This window comes from Anabrus simplex, chromosome 10 (assembly GCF_040414725.1).
Source record: "Anabrus simplex isolate iqAnaSimp1 chromosome 10, ASM4041472v1, whole genome shotgun sequence".
NCBI lineage: Eukaryota > Metazoa > Arthropoda > Insecta > Orthoptera > Tettigoniidae > Anabrus > Anabrus simplex.
The window spans coordinates 43,856,052-43,869,252 of NC_090274.1; the positions used below are offsets into that span (position 1 = coordinate 43,856,052).

At 36.7% G+C, this 13,201-nt stretch overlaps 1 protein-coding gene across 3 annotated transcripts in view; it reads left to right on the forward strand.

Moving 5' to 3' along the window:
- The window catches only part of BuGZ (Bub3 interacting GLEBS and Zinc finger domain protein), a 140,754-nt gene that overhangs the window by 92,354 nt on the left and 35,199 nt on the right, over nt 1–13,201 (forward strand). For 2 of the 3 annotated variants that reach the window (XM_067154989.2, XM_067154990.2), the window contains one exon: nt 6,162–7,341. In XM_067154989.2, the coding sequence (XP_067011090.1) occupies nt 6,162–6,277 (116 nt within the window). In that variant the 3' untranslated portion in view covers nt 6,278–7,341. Of the gene's footprint in view, nt 1–6,161; nt 7,342–13,201 lie in introns of those variants that run through there. The other variant, XR_010861151.2, reaches the window with a different exon arrangement.

Below are 13,201 nucleotides of genomic sequence, written 5' to 3' on the forward strand. Positions count from 1 at the left end.
TTATAGGAGCTGTCAAGCAATCATCACAAATGACCTACAGTTCCGTAAAGTGTGTTGCAGATGGATCCCTTCCCTTTTGACCGAAAATCTGAAGTTGAGGCGTTTGGAGGTCTGTCAGATGCTTACAGCAAGGTTTGCGGAAGAAGGTGATGCATTTTTGAGTCTGATCGTCACCTGCGGCGAAACACGGGTCCGCCACTACACTCCTGAATCCAAATAAGCCAGAAGGGAGTGGCAGAGGAAAGAGGAGGCAGCACTAGTGAAAGCCAAGACTCAACTGTCAGCTAGCAAGGTTCTTGCAACCGTTTTTTAATTTTTATTTATTGGCGAGGCTTTTTTCTGATGAATTTTTTGCATGAGCTTCGCACAATCATTGCTGCTTACTGCTGTGAGTTGTTGAACAAGGCAAGAGTTGCATATCGCCGCTAAAGACGAGACCAACCGATTCAACAATGCACCGCCCCATACTGCAGCTCTGTCTCCAAGCTACAGGAAATGCACTGGACTACACTTGATCATCCTCCTTACAGCCCGGACTTATCGCTCTGCGATTTCCATTTGTTCGGCCCGCTTAAAGAAGCTGTAGGAGGGCGACGATTTGAAGTTGATGAGAGGGTGGAAGACTTTGTGCGCCACTGACTGGTGATACGACCCTGTTCTTTTTACGATGATTGCATCAAAAAGTTGCCTATACGCTGGGACAAATGCATCTCCAAAGCAGAAAACTATGTGGAAAAATAAATTGTAATTGCCTTGTGTTTTTCAATAAATGAATTTTAATTAAAATAAAATCCCGTTTATATTTGATCCCCTCTCGTACTTTCTATTTCGTGTATTTTAATTTGCTTGTTCATTCCACAGTTTTAATGGGTCATGCATTAGTTTCCCTCTCGATGTTTTAATTCCCATTTTTCTCTTTTTAATAATCTAAATGTAATAATGTTTTAGTACTTATATTTTATAGTTGAAGATTTCCACTAGGTGGATGAAATATGTACTAATAATTGCTATCAGGTAATGTCTTTTATCTGATTAAATAGTGCATTGAATTGGTAGACCCTTAACAATTGTGTATGCCTTTTTTGGAAACAGTCTATTGAATTTCTTCTTCACTGGTGGTGATGAATGCCTCCACTGCAAGGATTACTACTTTGAATTAGGAGTAATGTGGAATACTCTTGTCTCATCTCCTCTAAACACTGTTGTTTGACACACACCAAATTTTCTGTGGCGACAGATGATCGGCCATTCTGTAGGACGTCATGCATATGTTGACAACCTTCATTGAACCCAGTCGATGGGTTGCTCTATTGTTTTTGAACACTGTCTGAAAGTTGGCCATGCCCCCAGTGTTGCATTTGGTGTATCAACAGTTGAAGATAGCAATTGCGGATGCTTAACATTTCTACCATAGAACTGCACCAAAAAAGAAACTAAAATGGTACTTACTTAAAAAATGCAAAAACGGAAAAAGAGCAATGATTTGTCATCTAAGCACATGTTGATAGAGTACATACAAAAGAAAGACATTGGTGCAATATTTTAGGCTGCAACCTTCATCAGTGGAGAACGGAATAAGAATTCAAAAAGTTTCACATTCTGCACAACAATCAACCATGCAGCCCAACAACACTGCTTGGTTACTTAATACATCAATTGCCAAATTCTCCGTTTAAGCTGATACAGTGTATAGTCGACTCTTCTTCTAGAGAGTATCAACTACACATTTTGTTACTAAGACATTGTACATACTTGTATATTTTTATATATGTGTCAGTTTACATTGTGTTCATTCTTATTGCCATAGCACTCGGTCCACAACCGTTATGTATCACCAGGACCTACTGAATTCCATGAGTCTATAAATTTTAACAACACAGAGCACCTTATTTGTACTTTTGTTCCAGAACTCTTAGCATGTATAATGTACTTGTATTAATTATTACTCACCTACTGTACATCACACGTATTTCATTTTCGTTTGCAACATTTCAACCACACTTCATATTGTAAAATTATATTTTCATAAGACTCTTACTGCTAGAAAACATGTTTTAGGATATCGCCAAATATTGTTTATGTTTTATGGCTGATGATGACCCCGAGTAGGGTTGAAACTAGTCCCATGTAATGTAAATATTGTAAATACAACTTAGTATTGAATAGGTGGAAAACTCTACTGTGCATTATTTATATGTTATCTCAGTTCAATACGGACCAACAATATGAAGTTCATAATCCTTAATAAAAGTTATGTTTCTAGAATATTGAGAAAAATACGAAGATCCACTGTTTCCGTAGTTTCGGCATTTTAGTATGTTGGTGTCTCCTTCTGGATTTGTTAATGTCTTTTTTCCTAAGTTTCATTGTGACATGTTTGAAAACATATGTTTCAAGTAATTAAGTTCAATAAACGACCAAAATATAAGAAAACACTGTATAGTTTAGTAGTACATTTCTGGAGTCTGATGGACACCATGATACCAGTTATGTTGCAAGATTGTATGATACCAGTTGAGGGTTAAAGAAATCGTAGATAGGCCTGTACTTTTCAGTGTACCTGTGGTTACACGATGTAAAATGCCGTCATGTCTGAAAAAATCGTACCTAGTGTTTCCGTATCCCTGTTGGATAGTTTTTATTTGTATATTCATTAGTACGTTTTCTCTCTTCACACGTTCTTTTTCCTTGTTCCCTGCAGAAAAGTCTTCACGAGGTTTCACTGTATATGAATTTCGTTCCTGTCAGCTTTCTTACCCAAGCATAAACAATTATAATATTTCTGCGTCCCACTTATGCATAACATTTCTCCTATTTTTCTGATTACTTCACATGACATGGTTAAATGTAATAGAAAAGATGTTGGGAGGCTAGCCAACCCTGCCAGTCTTGAATTAGCTGCTCTATAATTAAGGTAAGACATTTGGTCGTTTTATTTAGCATGATAAAATATTTTTATTTTATTCTATATTTTATTGCTTTCAAACTTCAGTTAACAGTTCAGTATATTCACCTCTTGTTTGATTGTACTTATCTTCCCAGTATTGAGAAGGAAAGAAGACACATTTTTTTAGTAACAACATTGATTCAGTGGAGAATATACAGCTCATTGCCGTTCTGATTTTTTGTTGGGGACATTCTATGCGAAATTTGGGACAGAAAAAAAAAATTTTGGGGGGGGGAGATATTTAGTTCTGCACAATATCGCCTTCCTCTATTCAACAGTCTTCTTTATACAACAGAGCCCCTTTAACAAATTACATTCATAAAAAGGGTGTTTTTAAAGAGGGGTTCATTGTAAATGGGCTATATATCACAAGAAATAATGCATTTGTCTCTTTAACTTATATTATGTCCATATTGTCAAGAAATAGTAAATGAACATGTATGTTAAAAAGTCAAATTAACACAAAAATAACAGCAAATATTTACAAAACAGCAGAATTAACAAACTCCTTTGTCAACTATTGGGAGCACCACCTGCAGTAAGAAAAATGGAAGTATATATTACTGACATGCAATTGCAACTTGAAGGAACATAGGCCTAAAAAGATTTTTAAAATTTTCTAAAACATAAACCATGAGAACCATTAAAACGAACATTCTAACCTTCACTTCTGAAGTAGTCCAGTAGGGTAGTTTGCTTCCTCTTGCTCAGATGTCTCACAGAAAGAAGAAAGTTTGATGAGGCCTTCATCAACGTTAGAGGAGAAGTACCGGTGGGCAAAATCCAGTTCCTCCACTGCTGCCTCAAAAGTTGGTTCTGCTGGATCCTCTTCTTCCTCTCGTGCCTCTGTATTTTGTTTCTTTGCATCATCACAAAGGTCCTCTACATCCGTTGGTGGTGCCGACTTTAGGATATCATCGTTGCAAGTGACAAACTCTTTAGATGTTGTTGCACTTGTGTCCTTTGATTTGATACAATCCCCAGTTTTCATCAATGTCATCAGTAATGTCTTATTCATTAAAAACTCCTGAAATGGCACCAAAACCCGCTTGGCCAAAGCAGTTTCGAATTATGTCCGTTGTGACTAGTTGCTGTGTTACAAACATGCATGGCTAGGAGTATATTCGGTTTCATTTCCTTCGAGGAAAGAAATAACTTCTTGAACTAGGGCCTTCTTGTACCTCACTTTAACATCATTTAAAAGCTATGGCTGCTTGGATTCCAAGATGTCTCAAATGGTTTCATGGAAAAACTTAACCGAAAAAGTGAAAAATTCTGTAACTCCTTAAACATTAAATATATTGACTTGAGACCATTTTTATTCAATCCCCTGACCCAGGAAACTAGAGACGTTCTGTAAGGCATATTTCTCTAAAAAGTATCTCGAATCAGTAATGGCTGATTTGATGAAAGCTACTACGTATGCTCCTTTTGTTGTCAGTTGGAAGCAGAATTGAGCAAATGAGCACCATGGAGGCCATGCTGAGTGAAGTAACATTAGATGCTTTTCATGTAACATCACACGATTGCGATGCAACATTAGATATTAGTGTGGCTGATAAGATAGACTGGAGGTATTCGTAGCATTATTCATTCACTATGGTTTGAACTGTGCTGACAAGAGTCAGCTATTTGCATGCCTTTTCAGTTTAGTGGGGATTTCTTCTTGATGAACCTGTCTTAAGTTTGCGTTTGAGTGGTCCTCTGAGTGAATGTTTCTGTGATTCCATAAATTAAAATATCCTTATGAATCTCCACCAACCAAGGGGATTCTTTCAGCTGGCAATCTGAAGAGGTAAGCATAAAAAGTTATCCTTTTCCTGATTACGCTTCATATGCTTTCGGTGTTTGTGTATATTTTGTTTCTTCGTTCTTTAAAATCTTGAAAGTGGCCCAAATTGTTAAACAAGGTCTCGAAAATCACGTTTAATGCCATTAAGTACCAAGTCTCTCGGGGTGAATTGACCAAGACATAACGTATTCCTTGATCCAATGAGGAGCCTTTTCCAGGCCACATGACCAGCAGTAACAGAACATTATGTTTATTTTGCATTGTAGTGTTTGGTTATGTAACTAATCTGTGGCTTCACTGTAAATAATTTCATTTTGATCATTTTATATCTAAATACAGTGAGTTTTCTGATGACTGCAGTGAAATGTATGACTTTTAAATAGAAGTATTTATTGTTTGTGCCAAAAAAATAACAAATCCATCCTTTTTTTTTTCTCTCTCTTGGATATTTCTTAAACTGTAGAAGTTTCAACAGAAAGAAAACTACTAAATTGAATTTTCACGTAAAATTTTACACTTTGAGAATTTTTTTTCCCTTCCTCTCTCTCCTGTAAAACTTTACTTTTTGACCCTTCAGAAATAAGCTTCTCATATATCGATAATTATATTAATCAGCATAATTAGTGCATTGCTTCTGAAGACTAACTTTGAAAACTAAGTATGGCCAGGCTGAGTAGCTCTGGCAGTAGAATGCTGGCCTTCCGAGTTCAAGTTGGCGGGGTTGGTCCCGGCTCAGCCTGGTGGTATTTGAAGATGCTCGGATACGTCAGTCTCGTGCCAGTAGATTTATTGGTACATGAAAGAACACTTTCTGGGACAACATTCTTGCACCTCTGCATCTCCGTAAAGCGTAAAAGTGGATAGTATTACGTAAAACAAATATTATTAAATATGAAGTTGTTTCTTTGCATGATAAGAAGCTTTGCCCTTGGAGTATGGAACTATCAACTGGGATAAATGATGAAATGCCATTAATTAAACAGGTAACAAGACTCTGAAATAATTGTCAATATGACAGACTGTTTGCTATTGAAGATTTTATTGTGAATTCATGACATGTTGGTAATATTTGAAAAAGATGCAAAGTTACAGCTGTAAATAGTGTTTATTGTATTAAATAAATCTCACCTTAGTAAATAATACATGTTCACGAAACTTGATATATCTAGTAAGCATAAATGTACGCAGTTGCTGTAATTATTCCTGGGCAGTTTTTGTACAACTGGAAATGCTGGTACTTGGAGAATTATGAAGTTTTATGTCGAGCAGTCGTTACATCACTAATGTTCTTGCCTGAATGCATTTGGTTTTATTGTCTCCGACTGGTGTATTTATTTCTGTAAAAAATATTTAGTTAAAAAATTTGTACTATTTGTGATTTGCTAGTGTCTCAGGATTGAATCAAACTGTTCACTGTTGCAGGTCTCATTAGCCCGTTGCCGCCAGGTGGCATGCCACACTACGCACCCGGTCCACCCATGGGGTTCCCTCACGGCCCCCCCATGCTGACGCCGATGATGCATCCTCGCTTCAGATGATCAGGTTTGTTGGGGGGGCTATGGCTCCTATGGTCTGGTGGCCCGTAGGTTGGTTCACCCCCCCACCCTTTGTTCCCCCTGTGCACCTTGTAGCATGCCAAACGCTACTCTCTACTTCTACTACTTCTTCTTGTTTGTTTGGATCGGACGAGTGCGAGAAGCTACGATCATCAGCCGCCAGAATATCTTTCTGTTTATCGAAACAGTAAATGAACCTACAGTATTTTTTTTTAAATGTACGGACACTGTGAGTATACAAAATCCTCATATTATCCAGGAAGTGACGACAAAATGCGTAAATGCAAGACATTGTGTTTCACAGGTAAATATTATTTTTTACCTATTTTTTTCACTACACAAATTACTTATCAGAGTTTTTTTAATTGTGTAAACACTAAGAAAATATGGACTGTGCTATCGTCAATTGTGAGTATGAAGTATATTATATATTATGGTTTGTTACATGCACTTAGCATGTGGTGGTATTAATTTTGAGACTACTCGTGTGATTTGGGAGGTTTGTCTTGAACAGGTAATTTTATTGTTTTTATTATTTTTATTTTGAAATTATTACGGACCCACTTGTTTGGATGTTACATATTAAAAAAAGGTACAGGTAATTTTAAAAAATCCTATCCTTCCTTTATTTTATGTTATTTATCCTGTATAAGTTTTAAAAATTACTGAAGTTCAGTAAAACCCCAGTTCATTGTTTTCTGTCTAAATTGGGATGCACGTTGCATGGGTGCTATGGTAGATTTAGTTTGAAAAAGATGAAGCTAATTGATATTAGAACATAACAAGTATATAACATAGCATACATAAACAACGCATAGAAGGTAGAATGATGTGGAAGGCTCTCTCTTTTTTTTCATTGTAACTATTCATTTCAAGGTTAGTGTTGGAGGCAGGTAATCTCTTTTTTCATGCTGTTTGAGTGTACATGGATTGTACTGTTGAATATGAACGTAGTGGATATAAATATAATTTGTACTTGTTTTGAGGTTATTGTGAGAGTTCTTGTTAGACACTTTTAATATTTGGATTAAAGTGCAAAATTTTCACTTTTATTTCCTTTCCATCGGTGCTCTATATGAACTCTTTTGCTTCTCGTATATTTAAGTTTTGTTGTTGTTGTTGTTGTTGTTGTTGTTGAGAAAATAACTCAAAATGCTAGTCTTAGTGCTTTCGTTGTTAACATTCGAATAGTCTACAAATTCACTTCAGAAAATTTAATATTCGCTGTCGGCAACTTTGAAAAATTTTCTTTTTTTCTCTTAAAATCACCACAATCACAAGTCTTAAATCTTTAGTATTGTTACTGAAAGAACATTCATTTCAGTGCCATTTAGCTTACAAAATCATTGCAAGTTCTATATTCATGAGCATATTTCACTTCATTCAGTATGATATTTTGTTGCATTACAAGTAATTTTATAACAATTTTGTGTTTTTCAAGGAATTAATGTCATCCATGCAAATTCTCTTTCTTATATTAACCCTCTTGGATTCGGTCTATCTGCAGGGGTCTTCTGGAAGGATTTCAGCCCTTTTTGTTTGTAGGTATTTTATAAATTGTCACTTACACAAACACACATTGAGATGTAAAAAGAAATCACTAATTCCCTACTTAATACAATAAGCATTTTATACAAATAGCCTTGGTTGTATTAAGTACCACATCAAAATAATTTACTAACTTCTGAAAAATTAAAATCGTTTTTCAATAGAAATTCATGCGGTCTTTTTTGTGACTTCTTGACTGTTAAACCTGATAGAAAGACAATTTAATTCTAATTAATTTGATATCTGTGTAATTTGTGTTTTGCAATTCACTTGAGAAGTATGAAGCTTAGTAATTCTCTGCTCAAGTCATTTTCATCCATCTCTTTTTTTTCCCCACTGTGAACCCTGTGACTATAGGGGTATATCCATAATCGTAATCATTTTCAATAATAGTCACTGTCTAAAGTATGGTATCTAAATATTCAAGCACTTGAGAATCCTTCAGCCTTGAACTTGGCCTTGCCATTGAAAAGAAAAACACACACACAATCGCTCATAAGTAGAGTAATATGAATATCACTACACAAAGAGTTAGCATGTGTTACTCTCTGGTGAATTATGATGTACAGTTAATTACAAGTTCACTCGCATTTGAGTTTTTCATTCGACACAGTTTCTACCCAAGATCGTGGGCAATCACACTGTACACTGGCTTCTCGTGACGCAGTGTTCCAGAATAGTTCACAAGCCCCGTGGAATCCTACGCAGTTCACTGTAGGACTCTCTCCTAATGAATGACTCTTCACGGACTCACGACTGGCTGTTCATACTCGCTCACGATCGACACAACACTGTTACACTCAAGCATGACTGGTGTGCGCCAGTTGCACCCTTCATATAATCCTGCAAAGATACTAGTAGTTTCCATTTCCAGATTCTCAACGCCTGTTCCATTGTTACTCAGCTTCCAGCTTCTTCTAGGTGCTTCCTTATCACAAGCTTCAACAATTCGCTAGCACTATTAATTTCCTCGCTCTCACTGTCGCTGTTCCGCCAGTAACGTCGTCATCCACCAGCCCCACATACTCGGTCTGCATTCTCATTATTTATATATATCAAATTATGGTTCTGGGAAACACAGCTTGCACATGAAATATCAGTGAAACACTGAAAAACTGTGACTAAAGGCATGTCTTAAGTAACAAATTAACTTACTCATAAGCCAAGAAAAAGCAGATCCACATAACAACAAACTTCAAACCACCACAACAGAGACTTTGACGGTCAACAGAATTAATTTGCTGAAAATAAATATATTTCATAGGACTTGGCAAAGTGCCATGCAAACTAATGTGGTAAGTTACTGTCAAAACCCACTGTTGTCATCTAGTAGCCCTAAAAATGACCGAAACAGCTGAATACAACAGAGCTAATATATCAGCACTGTGGGTGTTCTTGCCTTAATCATCAGCGCGCTGAGTAGAACAGGATTAAGAACAATCACGTTTATGGAAGTTCATGGTTAGAAAGGGGTGTTTGTTTAATAGGTGCTTTCTTTTCGAGAACTGCTGGAGTTCAATTAGAAGAGAAAAAGACTGTGTGCTATTGTGTAATAAATAGGATTTTATTCATGTAAAAAGTTTGAGTTCTCATATTAGTTTGAAAATCAGTGTTAAATCAAGATGTGATCTTCAGTTTGGCCCATGGTTACCATGTTGTAAGATATTGCGTATTAGCTTACCTTCATCAGTTAACATTCATTTGTGAGCGAAGTCTAACTATATAAATTGCCAAATTGGGGTTTTACTGTACTGTAATTGTATTTACTTTTTGGTTACTTTTCTTTTTAATTTATCTTCTCCTTGATTCATCGTAAATGATGGTACCAATCGGGGTTGCACGTAGGAAGGCTTGCATGAGTAAGTCTTGATTGACTTTGTATTTGCATACTCATAAATATAATTAAAAGTAATAGTTAGATCTAAACAAGTTAATATTGATTGATCTTTAACGTTGTGTGAGGAATGGAAGTTTGCTAGTCGTATTTTTCCTTGTAGGATAAGATTGGAAAGGTAGGCCAGTTTGTTTGCTATAAAAGAATATCTTGCTCCAGAAGTCGTGACCACCTTCTATGTCACTTAGAAATTTTTAAAATACGTAGGTAGAAGAAAAATTAGAATATGAAGGAAGACATTTCAGATTGAATGTACCTAAATCCTGTTATAGCTCCTTCAGAAATTTTTTAAATACATTGGTAGGAGAAAAACTACGAGATGAAGGAAGAAGTTGCAGTTCTAATGTATCGTAAATCGTGATATGGGCTAATTTTATCTATTATATTGCCTTTTCCTTGGCTTTTAAAAAGAGTCCCATCTGTCTGTTGTCTCCCTGGACTATTTCAATTTTATTAGATCTAATAGACTTCTATCAAATTTGCCTATTCTCATTCACCAGTTTACTTGTTCCCCATAGGAGATTGGGGAGTAGAAAATTATGAAACTTAAGTGAGGTTTTTGTGAAACCTTCATGTTTGTGCTTCTGTTTATAAAGCAACACCTAAACATTAGATGTCATAATGCAGTGAATTAAATCATTCTACTCCTGGAACATCATTAAAATATAAATTAGTAGAAACAAATACATTTTGGTAACCTGAGAGGTTTTCAGAGTCTGTGTTCTGCTTCCTCATGCCCATCTACGGTTACTAACAATGGGCTATATGTGATGAGTCATGATTATCTGGGAACTTAATTGTTTTAAATTCAGCAGCTTCTTCATCTCATATAACTATTCAGTGTTTGATTGTAGAAATAAATTCTCCCCCTTGCCAGCTCCGTCACATTTCAAAACATTGATTCGTGTTTTTGAAATGTTCATTTCAGGACAGCGGACATCCTTAACCCATATCTTCTCAATTTTTGTATTAATTTTTTGCTAAACTTATATTAGTCTGTTCAGAATTAAGAAAATGAAAAGATAATTACTGTATTTTATAAATACTGGACTTTTATTCTGCATCATTCCAAAACGAGGCAGTGACACTTTCTTAAAGAATCATAATGACAATTGCATTTATGTTATATAGATTGAAAACATACATAGCATTTATGTTATATACATAGAATACATACATAAATACATACATCATTATAGACTGTTACGCCTTTCAGTGTTGTCTTAACTCCGTCACAATCATGTATTTGTAGCAAGCTCTGCGGCCTCATTTACTTCTGTACATCTTATCTTTAAATTATTAGAAACTTGAGTCTAGCAATCGCGGTCTCTTTCTCTTACCCTCCGTAACCGATTCCATTATTCTCCTAGGTAATCAGTCTTCCTCCATTCGCCTTGCATAACCCACCACTGAAGTCAGTCTGTACATAAAGCTTCATCAGTAGAGTTCATTCTTAACTTAGCCTCTGTCCCTGCCATTGTTCCCACCTGTTTGTACCAGCAATCATTCTCACTGTTTTCATGTCTGCTACTTCTAAGTTATGAGTACGATATCCTGAGTCCACCCAGCTTTCACTCCCACAAAGCAAAGTTGGTCTGAAAACAGACCGATGTAAAGATAGTTTCGTTTGGGAACAGACTTCTTTCTTACAGAGTACTGAGCTCGATAGCTGCAGTTGCTTAAGTGCGGCCAGTATCCAGTATTCAGGAGATAGTGTGTTTGAACCCCACTGTTGGCAGACCTGAGCATAGTTTTCTGTGGTTTCCCATTTTCACACCAGGCAAATGCTGGGGCTGTACCTTTATTAAGGCAACGGCCGCTTCCTTCTCATTCCTAGGCCTTTCCTATCCCATCGTCGCCAAAAGACCTATCTGTGTCAGTGCGACGTAAAGCAGCACTCCTGTCTCGTAAAGCAACTTGCAAAAAAAATCTAGGTCATCAGTGTAGTGCAGTTACTGCTTTTGTCAAATCAGAAGGTACTTTAAGAACATTCCATGCTAATCTTATTACTCTGTGAAACCATTTTATCCCTGCCTTCCCACTCTTTCACTATTTCAGGTCTAATTTCATTTATTCCTGCTGCTTTATAGTAGTGGAGTTTTTTTTACCATCCTTTCCACTTTCTCAAGCATAATTTCATCTACAGCATTGTCCTCCCCATGAGCATGGTTATTCATTGTTGCCAGAAATATTTCCTTTTACGTTGAGAAAGATTTTCAAAATATTCCTTCCACTTGTCCTGTTGCCTGTGTTGCCTTCTATATGGGGAACACCACGGGAATACCGGCGCCTGTGATTAGTACACCTAGGTGAGGAACACAATTGGTTTGCGTTGCCTGTGTGTGTTGTCATTATGTGAGAAAACACCATAGGTCTCCGTTACCTGTACGACGTACAATACTTGTGAGTAGTACCATCGTGTGGAACACCGTGAGTCTACGCTACTTTGGATTAGTACCCCAACATGACAAATACCATGGATCTACTTTACTTGCGATGAGTACCATTATGAGGGGTCGTTGACCTGTATTTTGGACCTCTTTAAACAACAAGCATCTTCGATTCAGGATTGTACTTTAGAAGTGGTCCCTTGGTCAGTAATACTATTTTTATGATAGTTTTTGGGTCGGGTCCACTGATTGTTTTAAATTCATATCCATCCATTCATTTTTCATGACATTTGTTATTTTGGTCGGTGGATGATTTCGGACTTTTTATTTGTCATTTCATTTCGTACCATGAGGGGCCAATGGCCTCGATGAGACCCCTTTAAACAACAAGCATCATCATCATCATCAAAGTCAGTTACAATATAGTCTGTTATGGATGTGGTGCCCCTATGCTCTCATGTGTTTTAGTGAATAACCTTATGCTTCAAGAATGTATTTGTAACCGCTAAATCCATACTAGTACAGAAGTCCAGTAAACACTTCCCATCCCTATTAACTTCCATGTCTTCCCCATTTTTACCCATCACCTTTTCATATCCTTCAGTTCTATTTCCAACTTTTGCATTAAAATCATCAATTAGCACTATCCTATCCTTGCTGTTGACCCTGTTTACGATGTCACTCAGCGCTTCATAAAACTTGTCAACTTCATCCTCATCTGCACACTCACATGGTGATTACACTGAAACGTTTCTCATCCTAACTCCTCCAACAGCAAAATGCACCCACATCATTGGCTCATTTACTTGCCCTGGCGGAAACTATGTTGTGTGCAGTAGTATTCCTGATGAACAGTCCTTCCCCTTTTTATCACTTGTTTAGAACACTTTATAGTCTCTATTATCTCTTCCTCGCTTTTCTACCCTTAACCAAATATCATTAACTCCTAACACATCCACATGCATCCTTTTTGCTGACTCTGCTAGTTCTACTTTCTTCCATAAGCCCCATTTTTTTTTTTTTTTTTTTGCTAGTTGTTTTACGTCGCACCGACACAGATAGGTCTTACGGTGA